The sequence below is a fragment of the Crotalus tigris genome, unplaced genomic scaffold (genome assembly GCF_016545835.1).
Source record: "Crotalus tigris isolate CLP2741 ecotype Arizona unplaced genomic scaffold, ASM1654583v1 scf7180000017987.690289119674:8195010, whole genome shotgun sequence".
NCBI classification, from domain to species: domain Eukaryota; kingdom Metazoa; phylum Chordata; class Lepidosauria; order Squamata; family Viperidae; genus Crotalus; species Crotalus tigris.
This window is the reverse complement of record NW_024096758.1, coordinates 5,612,256-5,632,995: the sequence shown is the minus strand read 5'-3', so window position 1 is coordinate 5,632,995 and position 20,740 is coordinate 5,612,256. Positions and strand designations below refer to the sequence as shown.

Genomic DNA, 20,740 nt, shown 5'->3' with positions numbered 1-20,740 from the left:
CCTGAGCCACCATGGCTGGCTCAGGAATTCTGGGAGTTGAAGTCCACAAGTAATAGGGCCATCGGTTCCCCACCTCTGCACAGTATTCCTGGTGAACTTTGAACCACCAAACCTTTTCAGCATAGAGCTGTGATAGTTAGACTGGGCCAATCGGCCATTATAATGTACCACCGTCACGGGTGGGCGGGCGGGGGTGTTCTAATTCTAAGATTCTAAGATAAGGATGCGGCTGCAGGAAATTATGTTCTCAGCGGGTAGCGAGAATGGGGGAGGGGAGGCCCCTACGCAGCGTCTGCGTAGTGACACACTTTGCGTCACCTAGGCAACCAGGAAGGGGAAACAATCGCCTCTCCTCTTTCCGCTTCCTCTGAGGCTCGAAGGGGAGAGCTGGTCGGCTGGGTGCTGTTTACGGGACTTCCTCCTTTGCGTGGCTCTCTAGCCACGTTTCCTTGATCTCGGGATCCCGCGCCGGACCGCTGCGCAGGAGGATAACCTGTCGCAAAGGTGAGTCATACGGCCGGCTGCTGGGAAGGAGGTCGGAGCTCTGCCGTTCCCTCCTGAAGGTCCGTTAGGAAGCCAGGCTCGTGGCCGTTGGCCAGAGAGGAGCGAAGATTGCGTACTTTAGCCGGCCGCCCACTCGTTCTGCCCTGGGAACCCTCTGTTTTCGCCAGTTTTCCCTCTTTTGTTAGAACCGGCTCATATTTGTACGTTTCACCTAATTTACCTAATTACTAAATTATTACTGTGGGATTTCGGCAGTTTGAGAGTCATAACGTATTATTATTTACTGCATTATTTTGTGCTTTAGGGTCGGTTTTTGATTCCTGGGATCCTCTTGAACTGCAGGTTTTTTTGGCAAGATTTTTATCGGAAGTGGTTTGCTATTACAGGTAGTCCTCGATTTACAACAGTTCGCTTAGTGACCATTCAAAGTTACAACGGCACTGGAAAAATGTGACCGTTTTTCACAGTTCCGCCTTTTGTAGCATCCCCATGGTCAAGTCATCAAAATTCAGATGCTTGGCAACTGATGGCCGTTGCTCTGCGCTAAGATCATGCGATCACCTTTTGTGACCTTCTGACAAGCAAAGTCAATGGGAAGCCAGGTTCACTTAACAACCAGGTTACTAACTTATGAACTGCAATGATTCATGTAACAACTGTGGCAAGAAAGGTCATAAAACGGGGCAAAAATCCCTGAACAAATGTCTTACTTAACAACATAATTTTTGGGCTCCGTTGTGTTTGTAAGTCAAGGACTATCTGTGACTGACTCAAGGTTTCTCAGATGGTTTTGTGTAAAAGGTAATATGCATAGAACAGTGTTTCTCAACCTCGGCAGCGTGAAGATGGGTGGACTTCAACTGCCAGAATTCCCCCGCCACTCATTTTCAAGCTGCCGAGGTTGAGAGACATTGGCATAGAATAAATGGAGTAATCATTGGATGTGTTCAGGGGGAGACTAGATAGTTATCTTGTTAGGAATGATTTCATTTTAGATTAGCAATAGTAATTAGACTTATATACTGCTTTATAGTGCTTTACGGTCCTCTCTAAGCGGTTTACAGAGTCAGCATATTGCCCCCCCAACAATCTGGATTTTCATTTTACCCACCTTGGAAGGATGGAAGGCTGAGTCAACCTTCCTCCATTCATAATAATTTTCATAGCTTGCCTTTCAGCAAGGTGCACAACATGTAGCCAGTTGAAAAATAATTAAAACTTAAGATAACCAATAGTTACATGCCTTTGTATAGTAAAAATTTAGAAAAAGCATAGTTAATGAAATCAATCAGTTTATGGCTACTAAAACTCACATTCCATGCCCTTCCAAAATTGCCAGTAAAATATGTTGTTAAAGAAAATCTGTAAAAGAGTCATATTTAAAATTTACATGTAACTAGATGATTTATGTGTATTGAATAGGGGATTGAATAGAGGTTAAAAGGCCTCTCTCAGTTCAAGGATTACAGTATGTATCAGTTCTGAAGGAACTGCATTTATTTAACTTCAACTCCAATTCAAGGTTCTACTTAGTTAGAATTCAATTGTTTCATTGTGGGGAGCGCTCTGGAAAGGTTTTTTGAAGTCACCATGGAACTCAATAAAGGACTGAAGAACTCAACTTCTCATAATTTCTACTTATATGTTGTTTCCAATAATAAACATACTGATTATCACCTGAAGTTTTTTGACACTTTTGCTGCAGTGCTTTACCGGTCATTGAATTAAACCATTTTCTGATCTTTCATGATATATTGAACCACATGTTGACCACATGGACCTAGTTCGTTTACTCAGTAGAACACAGAAAAAGCAGACCAATATTAAAAGTAATGAAGCTTAGTATGTGCAAATGCATCCGCCAGATTTATAAGTGGGTTCATGAGGTACTCTATGAATAGTGATGCTTTCTCCTCTTCTCAGAGCTAACGAGTAGAAGGACAGGCCTTGGACATAATGGAGCCATTCATGGGCCAGGTGCTGATTTGAGATGAAAGGGATGAAGCCTTCTGCCAAGGCTGTTATGGAAGAGGAGAAGAAAGGTATAGATGAGTTTTGAAAAAAACTTAATAGTGTGAGCATAATGGAGCTTATGGATTTTATTTATGTATAATGTGTACTATTTTTATGTTTTTATTGGATATATTGTAAACAATTAGGAATGTTTGGGGAAATCTGGTGGTAAATTAGAATCATAAGTGAATGAATAATAATAATATAACAAATATATTCAGTGTCTCTCCTTAGAATTAGAGAGAAATTTCCCCATTTGGAATATATCATAATATATTTTCTTGCTCTCTCTTGATTAGAGAGTTGTGAGTTTATAATAATTTGTTAAAATCATGTTCATCTAGAGCAGTCCCAGGTAGAAATAGATACTGTCCTTTCTCTGTGAGTGCAAATTACAGATTCTGTCACTTTGTTTCTTTTTAATTTAGTAATTTTAAACTTAAATTATATTTAAATCTAAGAATGTGTCAGAGTTTTATTATAAAAGGAAAAAGGAAAGGAAGAAAAAGAAAATAGTCTAGTTTTATTTACAATGTAACTGCAGTGATGGATACTTTAGCTGGCTAACTAATTGTTCCATACTTGAAGTCATGGGTTCAGATAATAAGATTGCTTCTTTTTGACATTTTGCATAGCCACTTTGTAGTTAGTCTTATTTTGTGTTAAATTTAATCTTAAGAGAGACTGGGTAAACAACTGCAAAATGTAAATATTTGATTAATGTTTTTATTAAAACAGTTGGTTTGATATCATAGTTAAAGTTAGGATTAATTCTGAAAATTCTATGCTCATCTTGGGCATGCTGCCACCTAGGTGATTTTGGGCTAGTTATTTTCTCTCAGCTATGGCAAAAAACACTTCTAAAAATCATACCAAGAAAGCTGTAGGGATTAGATCCAAGAAGTCACCAAAAGTCAACATTGGCCTGAAGGCACACAAACACACAAAATCATTCAGGCTATAGTTGCATATGTCTTGAGCCTATATTTGCTTTTTTAAATCTGTAAATATAAAAAAGCTATCTTGGTATCTCTCCCAAGCTGGAGATTCCCACTCCAAGTCAAAGCATAGGATGGAACAAGATGATGAAGAAGACTACAGACAACTTCCCAAAAAGAAGCAAAAAGTTTCGGGTGAGTAGAATAGTATTCCCAATTCTCTAATTGGCATAGATTAGGCGACCCCTATATATTTATTTCCTTTGATGGCTTCCCAATTGATCCAGTCAGTGGACTGATACTCTTGCTTTTTCTTCTATCTTTCCCTAATGCCAATTTGAGGATTTTCAGTATTTAGGTGAGTTTTTTCCCCAGATGTAAAAGAAAAATCTCACATTTGCTTGCCTTTCTCCCAGGAAAAAGACAGTCAGTGGGAAAACAACCTAATTTGAAGTCCCAAAAGTGCTCTAGAAAGCCGGAACCATCAGCATATGTAGCAGGTAAGATGCAGAATCCCATATAAAATCCTTGTAAGGAAGAATATATGAGTATTGTAGAAATAACAAGAACTATCACAGTTTCGGACTTTATAGTATTGGAAAGGGGGTCATACATCTTTCCATTTCCCAGTAGAATTGGAAAAGGAGATTGGCACTTATATATGCAGCCAAAAAAGGATAACTATACTACCAAAGGCTTAGTGATACTATCTATATAAATGCAGTACTAGAGATACCTACATAAAGATATAAGAAGAGAATCCTACCTAGTTCTTTCCAGGCAAAGGTCTATGGAGATTCTCAGTCATCCAGGTCATGATTATCCCAAAGGTGCTTTTTTCAAACAGCAGCTGGACTTTCTTGATGTTTCTTGAAGACATTTCATTTCTCCTCCAAGAAGCTTCTTCAGTTCTAGCTAACTGGTGGGGAAGGAAGGATTTATGATGCTCCTTCAATGGAACAGAATGACAAAGTTGCTTCTTTTCTATGTCTGTAGTGAAAGTGCTCCTACTGGATCTTTTTGTGAATTTGACAAAGGCCCAGTTGGGATATCCACGGTTTTGAGTGCTTCATTGATGTGTTTTTGTTCTTTCTCTTTTTCCTTTTGCTACAAGAAAAGAGCTTGTCCACTCCTAAGACAAACACCCAGGCACAAATAGCGCAGTGCTGCTGTATATGCAGTGTAATGCAATGAGGCATGTACAGACTTGTACATTGGGGAAACAAAATCTCCTGTTTACAATGCAATCTTTTCAGCAGTCCCAAGATGGTTCCATACTCATTTGCACTCTGAATCAGGTACTCTGAAAACATAGATTAACCCCCAGGTGATTTTAATGACTCTCATAATATTAACAACTGGCTGACTGAAAAGAGAATAAATCCTTCCTTCCCCAGTTAGAACTGAAGAAGCTTCTTGGAGAAGCAGAACATCTTCAAGAAAAAGCAAGAAAGTCCAGTTGTCATTTGAAGGAAAAAAAAAAAAAAAAGCACCTTTGGGACATTTTCAGGCAAAGCTATTTTTGCATATAATTTCAAAACAATTTTATTTTGGAAAGAAAGATGCTCTAGACGCATATGGGGCCAATACAAATTTTCTCTGATGTTCATTAGAACTTATTCCTATGCATATCAAATTTCAGCTTAAATCTTTCCGAGAGAATAGCCTCACTTCTAAGCATCTTGTAGCTGACTTAGACAAAAGACATACCAAGTCCAGTAATGCTTTACCAAATTTGTCTATGGTAATTCTCAATCAAATTCTTTACCAAATTCTTGTTTGATAGAGGAACACATTGGGAGACACTGGGTTGTCTTTTGCTGGAAATTATTTGACACAACTGGCTCTCTATTAATGCTGTAAGTTGGATCCTGGATTCATCAAGGTTTGATCTAGATCACTGCCAAGATCATTTAAAATTCATTGGCTCTGCTTCCATAAGCAGGACATGAACTTTCTTCCCTTGCAGTGGCTGGAATGTAGAAGTACTCTGCTTCTAAGCCAGGAAGTAGCCCATTGAAGCATAATTAATACATGCTTCCTTTGCTTGTCCTAGATCTCCCAGTCTACTGCACCATCCCTGATTTTGTATTCATATCCCCCCTCTTTACTTGCCACTTCTCTCAACTAAACTGCCCCTTACCATTTTTATTGTGATGGAGGTGCTTTAACCCTGCCATTTTGGTGGTTCTGTTCTGATCTTGTTGCTCTTCAAAAGGAAAGCCCAGTTGGGTTACCTACAGAGAAGATTAAAATGTTGAATCATCACCATCCTGTGCTCTGGCAGGAAGCTTAGAAGAGCAGTGGTACTTGGAGATTCTGGACAAGGGCCGTGTTGCTTGCCCAATCTGCCGATCTGTAGTGAGGAAGACAGTGGAAGGATTGAAAAAACATATGGCAAATTGCCACCAGGTGAGGAGATGGGAAATACAATCCCTAGGAATTCTGTTATGCCATCAAAAAAGATCCAGTTGTTCCAACATTTCATCTTTAGTCTGGGTGATCAGACAGTTATTTCCCTAACACATCCCAAATCATGTTTCCTTTGTCTTTTGAAGTTCTGGTTAGTGTGCAATGGCTTATATATAGTGAAAATGGTCAGAGTGAGATAATACATTAGAATTCTAGCCTTGTATGTTTTTCGGGTGGGCTCCTCCCTCTTTTTTGAAGTAAAAAATACCAAATATGTATTTCTTTATGCAGAAGAGATCCAAAAGTTTATCATTTCGATTGCTTATTTCCAGTTTTATCTTCTTTTTACCATAACTGCACAACGTAAAAAAGTGCAACAGCATGGTAAACATGTCTAAAGATATTAGTTTTCAGCTTTATTTTAAATTTGGTTCTCCAAACTGAAATTATATTTTATTGTTACTGCATATTGAATGAATATTCCCTGGTAAGTGATTATTAGTTCAGATTCAACAATGCAAATGTAATACTGGAACTTTTCACCTTTATGTACTGTTTCTTTATTGAATTGCATTTGCCTTTTAGTTCAAAATCCATATTTTGAAATGTATATACATGTGCAAGAAAGGTATTTTAGGTGAAGCTCCTCTAAATTATATAGAATGAAGATATTCTATAATTGTAAGATCGGACATCGTTCAGTACCACTGAATGGAGGGAGAGGTAGGATAGCATATAATTATTGCAGCTTAAACTCTCAGCTGTCTTAACACTTTCTATTCCTAGGAGATGTTCACATGTCAGCACTGTGGGAAACAGTTGCGGTCTCTTGCAGGAATGAAGTATCACATCATGGCAGATCACAACAGCCTGGTATGGTGCAAAGAATATATCTATAAAAAGTCTTTTCTAAGAAGGACCTTTGGGCTTCCAGGATAGTCAACTTGAACATTTATGCTATCTAGCACTTGGAAATTGGGTGTGACACCAACCCCCCACCCCCCGCAACAATTTGTTGCATTGCTAAAATAATAGCTCAGTGCTTTGTTCAGAAACCCCTGTCAGGTCACATGCCTCAGCAGCTCTGAAAAACAAGAAATTTCTCATGTAGCCCAGCTGGGAGAATGGACTAAGATCCAAGGTCCTTTTGACTGACTTGCAAGATTTTCATCTTTCATTGCCTACCTTGTTTTTTTCTTTGTAAGGTAAACTTCCTTTGGTTTGCTGTAAATGATAGCCTTGGATTAATCTTTCCCTTGTCTGCTTTTATGCAGCCAATTAGAAAGGAAGCCGGCCAGTTGGATAAGCAGAGTGAACGAGAATGTTTGCGGAGAGTCCTGAAGCGCATGGGCAAGCTCAAGTGCACAAGAGAGGTGAGCTTCAGCTAGTAAGTCTGAGGGACATTTTTACAGCTCAAATGGACTTTCCCAAGTCCTAAGAAGAGTATCTTTGCCTGTTCTTGAGGAGTGGTGGGGCAGTGGATTAGACTTGTCTTCCAGATTTCTGACCTTAGGTGGGGAAAAATTTATGCATCTGGTTTTTTCTCTCTCGACTCAGGAACTGACCACTGTTTTTCTCTGCCTGCTTCTACAGGGATGTACAGGCAGCTTCACCAGCATAATGGGGTATCTCTACCACACACAGAAATGTGGAAAAGCAGCTGCCGAACTGGAGAAGATGGCTTTAAAATGCCATCACTGCAATAAAGCGTATCGGTCCAAGGCAGGCCTTGTTTACCATTTGAAGTCTGAGCATGGACCTGTGAGTTCTTTGGGTAGTGAAACTGGGGAGAATATCTGGTGTCTCTTGATTTCTTCACCTTCACAAGAATTTCAAGTTTTTTTTTGGGGGGGGGAGGACTTATTAGGGCACAAGATAATTGTGGAGTAGGAAGGAAAAAGCTGAGGACCATGATAGTATTCAGAAATGCTGTTGTGTCATAGTATTTCTGACTCTATAATAAGACTCAGTTCTTATCATTCAACTCTCTTCCCAGGTCTTTGAATAGTGTAAACTATTGGCTTTTCTTGTCAGGTGTCATTTCTCCACGAAGACAGCAGGCCAACCCATATGAAGGACTCAAGCATGGAATCAAGCAGCATAGGTAGAATCCAGAGGAAGTCTGCTAAGGTGGCTGCCTACTACCTGCATGAATTGGCCAATGAAGAACTTGTAAAGGAGTGGCCAAAGAGGAAAGTCTTGCAGGATCTTGTTCCTGATGATCGGAAGGTACAAGATTTGCATGTTCTATAAAGAGGAATATGTCCAAGGTCTATGTAGCTAAGAAATGAAATACCACAATTAAAAGTTCTTAACTGCTTGAGAGGAGCAAATCGGTTCTTGGGGCACATAGTTTTATTGCAGTTTTGTGACTTCAGATCAGTGGAGCATCCATGGCAACCATTCTCTTGCAGGCTATGACTGTACAAAGTTCAGGGAAGAGCTGCTTTTCCTTATTCCTTCAGACAATGATTGAGCCATTCCAGTATGAGAGGGAATTTGCAGTTCTTGAAATATAATTTGCCCTGTTTTTGAGATTACCTTACGAAATAATACTAAATCTTTGTTCATAACTGAGTATCCAAGCTGATTTATTTGCATCCTTCTTGGAATGTTGCATACACGGAGAGAGGCAAAGAGACACTATAGATTTGCTACAAAATCCTCAGGAATTAGACCTGAACTAAATAGAAGATTATTAAATCAACACAGAGTTAGTGCAAACCAGGCTTTGTTTAAATTATATGTACAAAAGCAGCTCTTCTATGACTTAAAGTAACATTTTCCATTCTTTTTGTGGGATACGCAAGACTATTTGGGATGATGTTTATGGTTAGAATTTATCATTGGAAGGATTTTGTGCATCGTTCCTAAGACTTTGGTGACTAGCAGTTGTCTGTCCCTTTTCTAGAGGAAATTGGAAGTTCTTAGTGTGATTTTGTCTTGGTTCTCATGATTTTTGTTTTTGAAATATAGTTTTTTTAGAGTTGTAAACTACCCAGAGTCTTTTTAGAAGTTGGGCATCTTGAAATGTCATAAATAACCAATTCCAGTTGGCTATAGCTTTGCTAACAGTTTCTATCTTTTATGTTAGATTTTTAAAACCCTAAGTCCTAACTCCTAACCCTAATATCCATATCCATGCTGGGGTATGGTAGGGCAAATTGAAATTCATCTGCCTGAATATATGCTGTGAGCTTGATTAGGCAATGATCTTGCCTGACGTCAAAGCTCTGTAAGAGGGGATGATTGACTTGAACACAGTAGGTAGAAAGGGCAGCTTCATCTACAAAGGCTATATAGAGATGACAGCATCAGCTCCTGAACTCTAGTTTTTGCTTTTGTTTCTCCTGTCTCAGCTGAAATATACTCGACCGGGAATGCCTGCTGTGAGCCAGGAGGTTCTGTGCAAGTGGAGGTCAGAAATAAAGACGTACAGACGGGTCCATTGCCCCAACCAGGTAACCATAGCCCCTGCCAGGTAAGATTGAATTTGGTGAGCAGGGAGTAAGGTTTGCAGTTAAAACTAGTATTTTTCTCATGGCAATGTCATTAGAAATGTAGTCGTGATTAATTGATTCGATGGAACAGTTTTATTCTATTTCCAAACTGGCCCAATACATAAGAAACATCTGTGGAAAATCTGCAGATCTGTGAACCTTTTATTACTTTCTGTCATGTATCTTCTACAGGCACAAAGGAAAGCCTCTTTCCATAAGCACACCAACTAATTAATGATTGTTATAGCTTGTGTGAAATCCTTTTTCCTCATAGTTATCAGCCTAGATCACTCGATCTTTACATAGTGACCTTATTTCTGTTTTGTTTTCTCAAGGGTTGTGAGTGTGTCTACGGCAGCATCTCTGGTCTTAAGGCCCATCTGGGCAATTGCACCCTGGTATGTATCAGTTGACAAGCTGTATGGAGGCCTTCCCAGTTGTTGCCAGGAAAAGTCCTAGGCCGAACCAGGGGAAACCAGGCATACAGTCAGTTCCAATGTATTTTCTGCCAGATCTGTCCTCTCCAAAAGATTCATATTTTGTATGTGAGACTTTGCCCACTTAAGTGATATCAGTATAGCTCCCTAACTTAGTTTGTGGAAAATATTACCTTTGAGGACAGAAAGATCATTTTATTTTTCCTCCAGATCATTTCACTCTGGCCTTTTCATGGATAGGAAAAGGTTTATCGTGTTTTAGATATGATCAACATGATCCAGAGGAAAGCCATAATATTTCAAAATTCCCCAGAATAAAACCTCTTGCCCAGTCTCACTTCTTTTCCTTATGGTTCACTGTCATTGCCAGGAATGCTAATGATTTTTGTCCTTCCTCAATTACAGGGTGAGTTCGTCGCTGGGAAGTACAAGTGCTTGCTTTGTGAGAAGGAGTTTGTGTCTGAGAGTGGGGTCAAGTACCATATAAACACTGTGCACTCTGAGGTGAGGAGTTGGTCTCAAACACATTGACCTGTGTGTGTTTGCACACACTCCATAGCTTTAGGCCTTTTTTCTGCCTTTTTTTCATGGGTGGGAGAGGGAAAGGGTTCAAACTTTTTCCCTTTTCCTGTGGGGTATGAGTCAAGGTCATCAGTGTGTGCCCAGTATTTGTATTGTGCCTCTTCCTCTCAGGACTGGTTTGATAACACAAACAGCACTAAGAGCTTTGAAAAACTGGTAAAGCTGCAGCAAAAGGAAGTTGAACAAAAAAGGCAACGCAAGAAGCACGTGTCCAGTCGGAGCCGTAAGAAGAAGCTGCGGAGCGCCACTCCAAAGAAGTCACCAAGGCTAGGACCGGATCAGAACCAACGGCAGGAGGTCAAAGTCAGCCATTCTAAGATGGCAGACTGTGAAAGTAGGAGCCTGGAAGAAGAGGATTCTCTCCCTTCGAAATTCAGTCACAGAAGGGCAAAGAAATAGCCTCCTGCAGGAATTTCTGCTTTGCAGGACAGGTACAGCAGAAGTATCTTATACTTAGGGAGCATGTACTTAGCAAAACCTGGGGGAAGGAAGAGAGAGGAGAGAGGTGATTGGTTTGAGGAGTGAAATCAAACTACTAATAGTCCTGCTAGTTACTAGGCAACTTTAAGAGGTATGGACTTGCTGGCTGAGGAATTTTGGGAGTTGAAGTCCATACCTCTTAAAATTGCCATGATTGAGAAATGCTGTAATAGATGAAATCTGGCCATTTGGAAATAATAAATTTTCACAAGTTTTTCAGAGACATTCCATTGCACACTACAGGAGAAAATGTATTTAAGTTCTCAAATGTAATATATAAGAATCTAGCAGGGATAGGACTTGGGAATCAATTGATCTCAATCATTTACTCTGCTCCCCAAATCCTGACTTCAACTATTTAAGGCTTTTTTCCTTTGAAATGTTTCAGCATCTGCAATTCCAAATGCTGGAAAGATCCAAATCTTGGGAAGGAGAGGGGGGAATGTTCCATCTACCCTAAGAGACAGATATAAGTACATTGGGATAGATGTAAGATTTTTCCATGGCCAACAGTCCACATTTTCTTTTTAAGGGACCATAAAAGTGACTGCAGTTATAGTTTTGACACTTGGAAATAAGAAAGACATGTTTCTCAATCACAGGCACCTGGAAACAGGAAAGAGAAGAGATTCTTGGCTTGAATTCACCTCTTGCAAGTTCGGTGAAGATAGAGAGCAGAGTGTCTGAGAGAAGAACTGGTCAACAGCATGAGTAAGAAGACTTTCCTGAAATTCCACTGTTCCAGTCTAGTTGCAGTAAAACAAGATCTGTTACATACTGTTATATACTGAGCCAAGTGCTTGCATAGGATTAACTTGCAACATATGCTTATGAAATATTATATCACATAGAAAATAAAGTTACTAATCACTCTAATTGTGTATATTTTTGAGTGTCAAAATTATAATTTACTGTTACTATATAATAAAAAGCAAACAAGAACTGAGTTCCTTCCCATGAATTTAATACAGGAGTAGAGAACCTACATAAATGAGCTGCACTCATCTAGTGAGTGATTACATTTAACTAAAATTGATCTGGCCTTGTTTGTGGTTAAATTAAGTTCCCTTGTATTATGCAAAAGGGTTTCCTGAGTAATTAATTGATGGAGCTTTTTTGGGAACTCCTTTCTTTTCCCACCTCACAGTGTTTCACGCCCTTCTCCCCATCCCTCTATCATGGGTCAATCATTCTTCCTATAGATCTCTTTCAGAAAGTAGCCAATCCACAGCATGGCCTTTCTATGTAGAAGCCGTGTGGTGCCGCCCTGAAAGTGGGCGCCATTTTGGGAGCAGGCCCCATGTGAATTGGGAAGATGCATTAGATCTCCCTGAATCTTCTCCACCACTGAGGTACCCCATGCTCCACCTAACAACCTGCACAGTTGCTTAACTGCAACAGCAAAAGCAGGGATTAGGACCATAAAGTGAGGCGATCACGTGAGTGCTTCACTTAATAATCAGCACAGCCTGCAAACATAATTGGCAGACTCCAATTACGGTCATACATCATATGTAGTAATGCTAGTAAAGCTTCCCAAGGGAGTATACAATGGGATTATTTCTCTTGACAGACCAATGTAATTTAAGAGGTTTTTACTCAGGACTGCTTGCAGATAACAATTTAGCCTCAAGTTAAGGAGTTCTAAAACACATAATGGGTATTGGAAAGGTCCTTGTTTGGGATAATTAAAAATCAGAACAGCATGTCATGAAAGCATTAACCCCACTCAGCAGGCCTGGCATTACTTTCCCCTTTAAAACAGTCCCCAACAGGACTGCTATGTCAGCTTTATTCCTCAGCCTCCATGGATTACATATTAACCTGTCCTTCCCTTTGTATACCGAGTCTTTCTCTGGCAATGTGAAACTGTAGTCATGCAGTAGAACGAATCCTCTTGGGCAAAGTATTCAGTCAAGCCCAATTGATTCGTATTACAATTTTATTAGCCTCAGGAAAAGAATAATCAGACAACATAAAATAAATGAACAAGTTAAACACTAAATAATCTAAACAAAGAGCTATTAAATCTATTAGTATATATAGGCTACATGAATCAATGCAGAATTCCATTAAAAATGACTCCTATGATAATGGGAAAGAGGAATTTGATCCCCACTCATATTCACACATGCTTAACTTGAGTTCTGAATGAATCCGCTTTTTCAGTTTGCAAATACAGAGTCTCATCGATAGGCCAAATATGCTACATTTGCAAAGCCTAAGGTTGATACTAACCATACACCCTATGCTGTGTCAATGCATTTTCTAGTCCTCTATTGACAATAGCAGCTGAGATACTGTTTTGGAGGGCAGGTTTCTGAAACTGAGATACTTGCATGTATACTGTTTGACATATGGGAGATGAAAAGCAATAATCCTCCAACTGTATAGCAGGGATAAATTTGAGGATATTTTCAATGCTATCCTGGTAGGAGATGTTCATTCTGCTGGTGTGCCTGGAGGATGCTTGGTACTCTGTCAATGTTTGGGTTGAAGAATCCTAAGTGAAGGAATGAGAGGGCTGGTTTCACTTAGCAGTCATGAATGGGGTTGGTGATCCAATCACTTTCTTTAATTTTTATCAGTGTTTATTATAAGAAAAGTTATAACCTCAAATTTTTGCTTTATATTTCTATTAATTCAAATCATTTCTATAACAACAAAGTCAAATCTTAAAATCGAAAATTTCTATTTTCTGTTTTGAGAGTAAAATCTGGAAGTGGTTTCCAAATGGGAAAAAAAAACTAAATAAATTCTTCTTTTTAATTAAAGCAGTCAATTTTGCCATCTCCTCAACTCCATCAGTGTGGGAATTGATAGAGCTTTCCATCTTTGTGCAAATAAAAGTCTCGCTGCTGTCAACATATATTGTAACAAAGTTCCTTTTTTTTTCAAGTTCTTTATCCAGCAAACCAAAAGACTTCTTCTTTCAGTTTTATATTTATTTTAAGAACCTTCTGAATTAAAATAAAGATTTGTCTCAATATTTCTTTGTTTTGCCACAGATCCACCAACGATGGTAGAAAGTACGTTTTTCACAAATACATTTCCAACATACATTTGAAATTTCTTTACACATCGTTGACCATTTCTTGGGCATTAAGTACTAAGGATGCATCATTTTGAAACAGATTGTAGTCATTTCTCCACATTTTTTCCTATTGATCAAGCATTATATTGCAACCAAAGTCCTTTGCCCATTGAATCATCTTTAACAGTTCACGTTTTGGTCCCTTTCTAATTGGATTACTGCAGAGGTTTATAAACTGAATTCCTCCTTCCAAAAATAATAGAAACCACACCAATTAATCATGTTGTGCCAGTCCCTCTGTTAAGTGGTCAAGTGTCCTAATTGTCTTGGCTGAATGCAGTTTCTCTGGCCGTTGCGTTTCACTCCTCCTGCCACACAAGGCCAGAAGCTCTACCACTCAACCGGCCACGCAGATAGGCCAAGTCCTGCAAACAGCCATGCTCTCGCCACAGCTGCTCCAGTTGTTTCTGCAATCGGTGCTTATGCTCCTGCAGCTTCTGTACTCGCTGGACCAGCTGGTGCAGCTCCTTCTTCAGCTCCTTATTCTGCTGGCAAACTGTCTGGCTGTGCTCCTGAAGGCACTGCAAGGCCAACTGTTGTACCTGCTGAGCCAAGCCCTCCACTTCCTGCCATGCCTCCTGTTCCTGGGCGATCTTCTCTCTCAAGGCTCGTATCTTGGCTGCCTCCAGGTGCTGCATATGCTGCTCCTGCGCAGCCGCCAACTCCTTCTGCAGCTGCCGAATGTAGGAGGTCTGCTGTTGCTTCAGGGCTTGCACCTCACGCAGTCCCTCCAATTCAGAGCTGAGACGGGCCAGCTCAGCTTCTTTCTGGAGCAGCTGTTCCCGCAGAGCTGCCTCTTGCTCCTGAGAACGGGCAATCACTTCTTGGTGCTGCTGCTGGATTTGGCGCAGCAACTCCTGGTTCTCTTCACTTAGAGAAACCACCACACCCTGGCGCCTTCGGGCTCGCTTGGCTAGGTAGCCGGCAAACTCCTGGCTCTCATTCTGGAGGTCTTGTGCCTCTTGCTGGAGGAACTCATATTGTGCCCTCAGCTGTGCCCTCCTCCCTCTCAAATCCTCCAGGTTTCGGCAAACGCTCTCATATTCCTGTTGTACTGGCAGCAGCAAGGCATTGTCTGGCCCGGATTCCACGGTGTCCTGGGCAGTGGCCCTTGAAGCTGTGAGCTTGGACCTGGCTGGCTGTGCTTTCTTTTTCTTTTGGGGCTTCGGAGCCATCACCTTGCCTGGAGGGCTGGAAAGCAGATGGACGTTATGTTCAGGTCAAAGCAGGGAGAAAAACCTCAACCCGGATTAGCTTAAGAAAAGGGAAGAACAAGAGCAATTGCTCCAACAACCTCGATCATGCTAAGGCTGAAGCTCACGCAGGAACCCTCTTCTAGTGTCTGTGGGATTCAGGCTCAGCAGTGGAAAAAACGGGGCCAGCAGAACTGAAGGGATTCTAAAGATGGAAGAAGATATGTGTGAAAAGCCAGAAGGCTTCATACAGTAGTTTACGAAGGGGAAAGTTAGTATGAAGGAGGTGATATGGAAGGGGGTGTTCTGCTGGGGGGTGGGGGGGGAGAAGCTCAACAAAAAGTGTGTAAGGAGCCTACCTGAAAGTTCTTTTGCAGCTTTGAACAAATCCCTTCTGTGTTTTCTTGTTGCTTAGTGCCTGGGAGGGGGGTGGAGCCAAAGGGAGGAGGGAAGAGTGACTTTCTTTCATAACCATCTGGTGACTCAGGAGCCAAGACCAAAAATTCATCCTTCCAAGCTGTATGGCTTATTACATCAGCTGCTGCTAAGCTGAGGATTTGGGTGACAATACATTTATGTACATACACAATAGATATTCAGCCTGGCCAAATCTTATTGCCATTGCAACGTTGAAAGATCAAGGCTTTGTGTACTTCTTGAAGCTTCTCCATTTGAGGGATCCTTGGTGCTCTCTGAGCTTGGTTGCTTTCTTGTAGATATTTCATTAACCAAACTAGGTCACATCATCAGGGCTGCACTGTACAGCACTGATGAGGTGACCTAATTTGAGTAATGAAATGCCTGCAAGAAAATAACCAAGCTCAGAGACCACCAAGGACCCCTAAGCTACAGCTCTAATCTACAAATATTCTCCTTTATTGGCGTCTCCATCTGTTCAGCCATTTGTTGGAAAGTGGAATGAAAATCCTCAGTCTTTGTAATCATTTGATGATATGCATGATCTCTCTCTCTCTCTCCTCACTGTAGGAAAAACTGAAAAAAAGAGTGCTATGACTGTTGCCTTGAGGTTCTAAATCAAAAATGGGATATAAATCTAATGAATGAATGTGCTTGGCCACTTTTAGAAGCACTACCTCTAGTGCAGCATCTCTCTCTCTCTCTCTCCCTCCCTCCCTCCCTCCCTCCCTCCCTCCCTCCCTCTCTCTCTCTCTCTCTCTCTCTCTCTCTGCTTCTGGAAGTTCTTGAGGGTAGAGTTTAGGGCCCCTCTTGCTTCCAAGAGGCTCTCTATGTTGCAGGACCTTTTTAAATATGGATATTTAAGACTCCCAATTATCATGTGAATATTTAGGGTTCAATTGATCACTGGAAAGAAAACCATAAGCCCCAATAACTGTAGAGTAAAGACTAGTGCAAAGTTAGCAAAGTAATTTGAGGGGGCACTGTCTGTCACAATAGGTAGTGGATAAATCAATATAATCCTTCCAGGTTCGATATTTACAGTCTTGGACTGCAGTGCTGTTTTTCCTTTTTGCCAAAGTTCTGGAGTTTGGCTCCATGTAGGCTGGCAGAAGAGATATTTCATTTGCAAATTGCAATTATTTTATCCACCAGGTGATAACCCTATAGTTAATTTATATTTCTGTTCTAATTTATTCTTAACAGGTAGCATTCCTTTTTTCCCCTTTATTCTGTTCCTTAAGAGCTGGGCTTGTTAGCAACATTATCTGATCTTATCTAATATCTGATATAATGTTATCTAAGCCTCTCTCATGGTGGTTTTAATAACCTCCAGATATCCAGGAGAAATTTCAGTCTTTTAACTCTTTTATTTTTTTTTGAAGCAAGTACTTTAAGAAGTTTCTTCTATGATTAGTAATCATACTAATAGTGGTTGGTCCAGTGGTGGGATTCAAATATGTGAACAACCGGTTATCTGTGTGGATGCCATTTCCGGAAGTCCATTTTGGGCCTGGGCAACAAAAAATTAGCTACTGGTTCTGCTGAAGTGGTGCGAACTGGCTTTATCCCACCACTGGGTTGGTCCCACCCTGGGATGGCAAAGATGTCTTCTAGTAGAAACACTTCAACAGTTCCACTATTAACTGATGTAGCCATCAAAGACCCTCCTGTCACAACTTCCATCTGCTGTTTCAGCAGAAACTATGAGTCCAGAATAATCTTCAGATTACATACCAAGTCCTTCTGGGCAGCACTTCCCTCATTACCTACACCACAATCTTCATCAGAAAACAGATATTGGAAATTACTGTAGGTGAAACGTTGTCAGGAATGGCTGAGTTCATGTAGGGTTTTCAGGAGGTGTGCTACTGTCTCCTTCAAGGTGAACAATGTTATTCAAAGAAGCATTAACAGCCTCCTGAATCCAGTTACATATACCCTGCTTGGACAAGCCAAGAAGGGCAGGGGTCAAGCCAGGTTGAGTGTGGCAACATTCCAACCATAGAAGAACTTCTCTGACACTTCATGTTCAAAAGAATCACAGATAATTCTGCATGACATTGCTCCACACATCGCAGTAGACTCTGTCAGCTGGTTTCCAAACGAGAGTGGGTATGAGCATCTTTATCTGCTAAGAAACCAGCAACATTAGCTGTGGTTTGGAACTGTGGTTTGCCCATCCTTCTCTAGAAGGGTCTGGGTTTCATGGAACACGTTTGTAGGTCCAGAGTCTGGATGCAATAAGTGCAAAGAATTGATATTTTTTTGCTCTTACTCTACATTATAGACTCAGACATGAGTTCTTACCAATGTTCAGTGGCCACTGCTGATTGTACATTTGGTTTGATGTCTACCTTCAAAATCTAAAATTGCCCATTAACTTACCAAAGTCACATTTTAAAAAAAAGCCCTTGGAGCTTAGAGCTTACTAACTCATATCATTCTGAATCAACTTTGCATAAAGGTGCAGTAACATTTAGTCTTTTTAATCAGGAGGCATACAAAGGAGGCTAAAATATTCTCAGACTCTCTTCTGCAAGGACCTCTGTATATGCACCCAAAACCAAGTTTCAATTCCAGTAACTAATATGTAACAAAATTTGTTTTCAGTGTGATATTGGCTTTCCCCAATTCTGCTTTTCCTTGTTTTCTGCAGGAAATTCCTTTTTAATATTTGGACTTATTCCCAAATCATTTCAAGCTGGAATTCCTTAAGTTCAGGAACACCCTCTCAGCTGTGGCAGGAGCAGCATCCATAAAGGCGGCATGATACAGGCAGCACTGCAACAATAAGACACTGAAGCCCTGGCTTTTTTGTACATGCTTCGTGACATCATCCATAGACACTGAAAGGGACTGAGCTTGAACCCATGACTTCTTTCATTACTCTGAGAAAAACAGCAGCCCCTGCAGCTTCCCACGCGTGGCAGTTCTCAGGATGATTTTTTTCAGCTTAATCTCCAACACAAGGGGGTTATTATATGGATAAAAGTGGAGGAGTGATATTATGCAGGTAGTCTTTGATTACCAATGTTAATTGGGACCAGGAATTCTGTCACTAAGCAACACAGTAATAAGGTGTGTGATGTCACGAACACTTGACACCTTAGGACAGCAGTTCAGGGAGTTCCAGATATTGTTATTAGAGAATCTTTCATGTTTGCAACCTCCTGCAGTAACATGATTGCTATTTGCAATATACTGCTGGCTTTCCCATTGACTTTGCTTGTCAGAAGCTGGCAGTGAAGGTTGCAAATGGCAGTCACACAACTGTGGGATACTGTGATGTCATAACTGCAAGCTGGTTGCCAAGCCCAAATCACAATCACATGATCACAGGGATGCTAAAATGGCTGCAACTATGAGAATTCACTGTAAGTACCACTAATTTAATGTCTTTTTAATGTTCAGTGACTCAGGGGACATTAAAGGAGGGCAACAATATACTGTAAATGTCTTAAAATAGCATACATTCTACTAACAAAACAAATGCACCCTATATCACAGCCATCTCTTGTATTTTTAATTTTTTCCCCCAAAACTTTATATTCAGTTATATATAGAGAGAGAGTTTTGGACAAGACTGTTCAAAACATTTATATTTTCTAGGCTGAAAAGTTGGTATGTTTGTCAGAGGACTTTGAACCAAGCAACTATCTTTGTTTATTTCTTTATTTGTTTAAAACATTTATATAGCTTCCCATCTTCTGATAAATTCTAGGTGGCTATCAATTAAAAGAGCTGACCAGATTAGGGTATTCAGGCAAGGATTGGCCTGTAATAACAATTCATGAGGAATCTGTCTTCAGGGAACGCTAGTAAATAAAGAGATGATTAATGAGTTATTTGTTACGTCTGTAATGTAAACTCAAAACCGACTCGTGACATTTTTATGCCTAAGACAGAGTGGCAAATGGTGTCCCTATTCCTCCAACATTAAATTAACTAGTAACTGCAAAGTTACTAAATATAATATGTATATATATAATCTGAAAGAAATTATTGTATTTAGTAACTTTACAGTTTACAATAATACTGAGAAACAAAGAAAGCTATCCAATAATTTTAATGTTAAAAGCAACCAATCTTATGTTTTATTATTTATATTTCTAAGTTGTAATTGCGGTATACATAATAAATAAATATTAAATGTTTAGCCAATATATCATGACAAGTTTGCGACAAAAGAAAGCACCACAAGCCCATTACAAGGGAATTTTGTACTGCTACAGGACAGCCAGCACCACATGGTACCCTGATTCCATATTGCACCAAGAGGTGATCTGAGGCAAACAGCAGAAATTTGGACTTCACAGAGATATGGAAGGATTGTGTAAATATAGAAAACACAGTAGGCATTTTTGCTTTTTAAATGTATAAGCATAACAAAGTCATATAACAATTTGCTATCTTTTATCTGTTACGTCTTTCATAATGCAAAATTGTAATTTAATGTATCAGAAGAGGGGAAAATATTAAATACTTGTAGAGTATATTAACTATATTAAGAGAGCCTGAAAGGCCATGGAGCCTTTCAGTTTAGAAGTAACACTTAGCTTTGCTAACCTTCTTAAAGTTTTCATTGATCACTAACAGATGCTGACACAACATAGGCAAGAAAATGGTAAGTGAGCAGCTGTCCAACCTAGATGAGTTCAAATCGCCAGGACCAGATGGATTACACCCCAAGGTTCTCAAGGAACTGGCAGATGTGATATCGGAACCACTGAACTATATTTTTCAAAGATCCTGGAACACAGGGGAACTACCAGAGGACTGGAAAAGAGCTGATGTAGTTCCCATCCTCAAAAAAGGAAAAAAAAATGGATCAGGAAATTACAGACCTATCAGCCTGACCTCAATACCTGGGAAGATCCTGGAAAAGATAATCAAACAACGAATCAATGAACACCTAGAGGCAAACAAAGTCAGTACTAAAAGCCAACATGGGTTTGTCAAAAATAGATCATGCCAGACAAATCTTATTGCATTCTTTGACCAAGTGACAAAATTAGTGGATCAGAGGAATGCTGTGGACATAATTTACTTGGACTTCAGTAAGGCATTTGATAAAGTAGATCACAACCTACTACTTGATAAGATAGAAAAATGTGGGGTAGACAGAATCACCACCAGATGGATCCGTAGCTGGCTGACCGGTCGTACT

The 20,740-nt window shown here is 40.1% G+C and overlaps 2 protein-coding genes across 4 annotated transcripts; one reads left to right on the top strand and one right to left on the bottom strand.

The window, feature by feature from the left end:
- Positions 1–267: 267 nt before the first annotated feature.
- Positions 268–11,742, top strand: ZNF512 (zinc finger protein 512). Of its 2 annotated transcripts, XM_039346148.1 has the most exons (14): positions 268–504; positions 2,428–2,546; positions 3,558–3,650; positions 3,872–3,955; positions 5,743–5,867; positions 6,654–6,740; positions 7,142–7,240; positions 7,461–7,628; positions 7,902–8,096; positions 9,227–9,328; positions 9,703–9,765; positions 10,210–10,308; positions 10,498–10,817; positions 11,469–11,742. In XM_039346148.1, the coding sequence occupies exons 2-13, from the start codon at positions 2,495–2,497 to the stop codon at positions 10,783–10,785; spliced, it is 1,455 nt and encodes a 484-aa protein (XP_039202082.1). In that variant the 5' UTR covers positions 268–504; positions 2,428–2,494; the 3' UTR covers positions 10,786–10,817; positions 11,469–11,742. The 2 variants fall into 2 exon arrangements, with proteins under 2 accessions (XP_039202082.1, XP_039202083.1); XM_039346149.1 differs by lacking the exons at positions 268–504; positions 2,428–2,546; positions 3,558–3,650 and having other exon boundaries at positions 3,895–3,955; positions 5,674–5,867.
- A 112-nt stretch (positions 11,743–11,854) lies between these two features.
- Positions 11,855–15,664, bottom strand: LOC120309185 (transcription factor SPT20 homolog). Of its 2 annotated transcripts, XM_039346152.1 has the most exons (3): positions 15,513–15,550; positions 15,255–15,358; positions 11,855–15,151 (listed from the first exon to the last, which is right to left on the bottom strand). In XM_039346152.1, exon 3 carries the CDS (start codon positions 15,133–15,135, stop codon positions 14,260–14,262), a length of 876 nt encoding a protein of 291 aa, XP_039202086.1. In that variant the 5' UTR covers positions 15,136–15,151; positions 15,255–15,358; positions 15,513–15,550; the 3' UTR covers positions 11,855–14,259. The 2 variants fall into 2 exon arrangements, with proteins under 2 accessions (XP_039202086.1, XP_039202085.1); XM_039346151.1 differs by lacking the exon at positions 15,255–15,358 and having other exon boundaries at positions 15,513–15,664.
- Positions 15,665–20,740: the final 5,076 nt, after the last annotated feature.